The 4,204-nt window shown below is 42.2% G+C and overlaps 1 protein-coding gene across 1 annotated transcript; it reads left to right on the plus strand.

Moving 5' to 3' along the window:
* Positions 1-456: 456 nt before the first annotated feature.
* Positions 457-4,204, plus strand: LOC143024970 (glycosyl hydrolase family 19 domain-containing protein HI_1415-like). Its single transcript, XM_076184506.1, has 2 exons — positions 457-616; positions 1,682-4,204. The coding sequence occupies exon 2, from the start codon at positions 1,743-1,745 to the stop codon at positions 2,385-2,387; it is 645 nt and encodes a 214-aa protein (XP_076040621.1). The 5' UTR covers positions 457-616; positions 1,682-1,742; the 3' UTR covers positions 2,388-4,204.

Genomic DNA, 4,204 nt, shown 5'->3' on the forward strand with positions numbered 1-4,204 from the left:
TACTATTGTGACTATCAATATCACCAGTTTTGCAAACAATTGTGACTTTTTCACCATCCATTTTACGGGCAAATTAATAAAATACTTGTCCCCGTAGTTGAGACATAATATGCATTTGCAAATCTTAAGCACTCTAACAAATGATTTCTGGACTGTCATTGTTTAGTGTCGTGAGAAAAATGTCATCAAAACACACGTGATATGACACCATCAGTAGAAAAACCCCGTCATACGAAAGGAATACGTACCAACACGTTCGTAGGCTGATCTTTGTATATTGAACCGAGACTGGCGCTGCGGTTGCTCGAAGCGATAAACTTGGCTCAGTGCAGCATTTTTATCATTTGCTCATACTTCTTTTCGTACCATCAGAGCATATCGCTTTCGTACAGAGAAAACTGTCCTCACCATGAGTCACTCTTGTCTGCGTGACTTCCGAGTACGCAGCGTCAAAGAACGTCACTGAGGCAGGGAAGCCCGTCCCGGGCCGTATCATGACGTACATAAAACGTACACGAAAGACCGATAAGGAAGCGTACTTAAGCAGGGTGCAGGCCTTCAGGCACCACAGAGCATCGAACTCATCCATCAGTGTCAGGCACAGCTTCGAGCAGAGGTAAGACGACCCTTCCCTACCGGGTGGCACATTTTATTTCCTTTATTCCAGTTGGCACCAGACTATTCTTGCTGGCGCCAGACTATTCGTGCTGGCACCAGACTATTCTTGCTGGCGCCAGACTATTCGTTCTGGCGCCAGACTATTTCATTCACCTCTGTGCAACCTCCACGCTAGGGGCAGGGCGCCTTAGTGTGGGCATTATGGCGCTCTGCTAATTTTGTTCTGGTTGGCAACATGCGATTTTGATCAGCGCAACAGGTGCCCCCGGAGGAAAGCTCTTTAGGAAGTTGTAGTTATAATTGTAGTGTCTCACATGCCCCATAATAACAATAGTTGCAGACGAAGACGGTTAACACTGGTGATACTACAGTATCAACACAAGGTTTATATTATTTATATTTGATATTATTTTTTTTTTCCTTAATGTGTGTCTACGGGAGTAAAACGTACCAGTAGACTAGAGGACAGTGTCCACAGATCTGGTATATGTTGGAAAAGTGGGGCGCGCGGTAGCCTAGTGGATACCGTGTCGAGCTCATGAGCTGGTGGTCGTGAGTTCGATTCCCGGAATCTCGATTCCCACTTCATGGTTTTTTTTTTTTTTTTTTTTTTTTTTTTTTTTTTTTTTTTTTTTTTTTTTTAAGAATGGGAAACGGGACAAATATGAATTTAGTATTTTTAGAGGGATCAGTCTCTGAAGTGGAGTAGGTAGGGTGCATAGGAGTGAGTTATCCCAGAGAATTAGATTATAAAGGATTACAAAGAAGGAGAATGCCGACAGGAGACCTTTTGGAGAGAGAAACTGCACAAGAGCCAAGTGGGTATTTAGGAGTGGAAATGTGTGCACTGATCAAGTATCAGTAGTAAGAGTTTTTGGCACAGGGTGAGGATGTCGTTTGGGCTTTCACGGCTTTCTGAAACATATATGGCAGGGTTGAGAGAAAGGCGCCATGCAGTGGTGCGGATGTAGAGTATAAAGGAGTAGCCTGTTGAGGGCGGCCAAAGGTTTTACCGTGAGTAATAGGTCATGTGTCAGCTGACTCCTTTTGTCTCTGGTTTCAGACTCCGAGGAACCACCTTGAAATTAACTCGACTGTGAACTCTAGGAAGAACCACAACAACCATGAGTCAGCAATGCAACAACCTTACTTCTCAACAGCTCGGCGCCATCATGAAGGGGACCAAAGCGGACGTCATTGAGAAGAACCTCCCCCACATCAATAAAGCCATGTGTGACTATGGCATCAAGTCTCCGCTGGAGCAAGCCCATTTCCTGGCGCAGGTAGGGCATGAGAGCGAAGGGCTTAAGCACACCACGGAGAGCCTGAACTACAGCGGTGACAGACTCAAACAGGTGTTTCCCCGTCACTTCAAGGATGGAGTCAAGGTCGAGGACTACCACAGGAAACCGGAAAAAATTGGTAACCGTGTCTACGCCTGCCGAATGGGCAACGGCGACGAGGCTTCAGGAGACGGGTCCAAGTACCGGGGTCGAGGTTTGATCCAACTTACCGGGAAGAACAACTACAGTGCCTTTGCCAAGGTGGCCGGCCCAGAGGTCCTTGCTAAACCTGACAAGGTCGCCACTGACCCGGCGCTCAGCACAAAGGCGGCCGCGTGGTACTGGAATAAGAACAACCTCAACAATTTCGCCAGAAAGGATGACATCGTCGGAGCGACAAAGGTCATTAACGGAGGAACAAATGGTCTTCAAGATAGAAAGAATCGTCTCCAGACCGCCAAGTGTGTTCTAGGTGTTCGGAAGTAACAACCACATAATCTATGTAAGTGCATGTAACGGTACTCGTAATAGTAAATGAAAAGTGTGGGTGTGCACGTCCAAAGGCACCTGGAATAAGAATAGTGGAGGAAGTCATAAAAGTCCATTTTTTTGTGAAAAACGGGCTTGTAAGTTTGCTACCTTTATATAAAAGAAATCAGCACACAAAATAGAATATATGGTTCATCAAACCACGCTATATTAATCTTAGCATTTTAATGATATATATGTACTATTTCATATAACGAAAATATATGTTGAATATTCTCTCCTAATCTTGTTGTTTTCTTTAGAATTGGTATAGACGGGTATAGGAAGACGAGGGAAGGAAAGCAGGGGAGTCTGAAAGTATCTTGATGAGGACTGTAACACTTCACTCTAAAATCACGTGTTCCCCTTCCCTCGTCTTCATACTTGGTGCTATCAATAAAAACAAGAATTCCCGGTGTGATGGCACGTTACTCTAAACATTGGCATTTTATGACACTGGTCCTTTTGGCTCTCGGCCTTGTGCCCTTGGGTCCCTAGGCCCTTACGCTCTCCGGCTTCCAAGTCCCACACAGTGCGAATGGAGATGAATCGAGATTGTCTTCAACATTATTTACTTTTTAATTCCTACAAATCTAATCACTCCTCTAAAATAGGCAGGCATATGTAAAGTTATTGTCACTGAATTGATATAAACATTAAATACTGAAATGTCATCCCTTGTTCATTACCCAGGCATGTTCATTGATGACGTCAGCTTCAGAATTCGTTTATTAAAGCCATCGTTTGTGTCAGTGGCACGGAGATGAATAAAATCGCCTCCCGACAGCCTGAGTGAGCGGGAAAGTCGTTCTGTTCACGCTTTTCGAGTTGGTTCCCGTCAGACCCTGGCCAAACGGGGAGGCGACCCAAACGTCGGCCTATAGAAAAGGCGGTTTGCCGCAAGTGACAGGGCTTGCCCTACCAATGGGTTTCTCACTTCCCACGTCGTGGGAGTGGGAAGAGTTGTTGCGTATATTTTTCTATTGAGAAAGTAATACAGGAACAATGACATGAATACAAAGAAACAAAAATCTCACCATAGACTACCATTGTTCCCAGATGAGATTTTCTAAACAAAATCAAAACAAAGGAAGACATAGAAAAGCCATTTGTAAGATCAAAGTTAATTCTAGGAAGTTACTCTTGGAAAATAGACATTCTACCTCGATCTTTCCTACAAAATTTGTGTCATGCATTCCTTCCATCTCCATAGAATGAAACATCTACAACCATGCATTCTGACAGAATATGATACGACATAAGCCCCTAATTAGGATTTTTGGATTTGTCCTTAGGATATATTCTTAAATATGACTCAGTCTATACTCTTTACACTTGTTGTTTAATTCGTTTGTACTGGTTATTGGCTTTAATTGTTTGTAAAATTATTTCATACTGAAATAAATTAATCTGAATGTGAATACGTTTTGTCGATATAATATCCTGAAAAACGACAATGCCTTAATAATTATATTAACTGACAGAAGCATAATGTATTCTTTTCTGATATGTCCATATGCTTTAACTAGCAAGAAAAGGTCATTTTTTGAAATGAGGAATATTTTTTCATCAGCTGAGGATCTGCAAGCAATGAGGATTTCAAGTTTCCCATCATTACTCTGAAATAGAATTAACTTGCAGACAACATTGTATTATGATTATTATCATTTTATTTTGCCTTATTTATTTTGTTGTGATTTCTTGCCATCCTGATTATAATTTTTAGAATGAGCTTTTCTACTTTTTTCCGAATAGATCAAAATATTGTTATTGTT

Source organism: Oratosquilla oratoria, chromosome 4, assembly GCF_046742065.1.
Source record: "Oratosquilla oratoria isolate Oo_2021 chromosome 4, ASM4674206v1, whole genome shotgun sequence".
NCBI lineage: Eukaryota > Metazoa > Arthropoda > Malacostraca > Stomatopoda > Squillidae > Oratosquilla > Oratosquilla oratoria.

Excerpts from the sequence above, each read along its gene's own strand:
- LOC143024970 (XM_076184506.1), top strand. The coding sequence starts at position 1,743 with ATGAGTCAGCAATGCAACAACCTTACTTCTCAACAGCTCGGCGCCATC.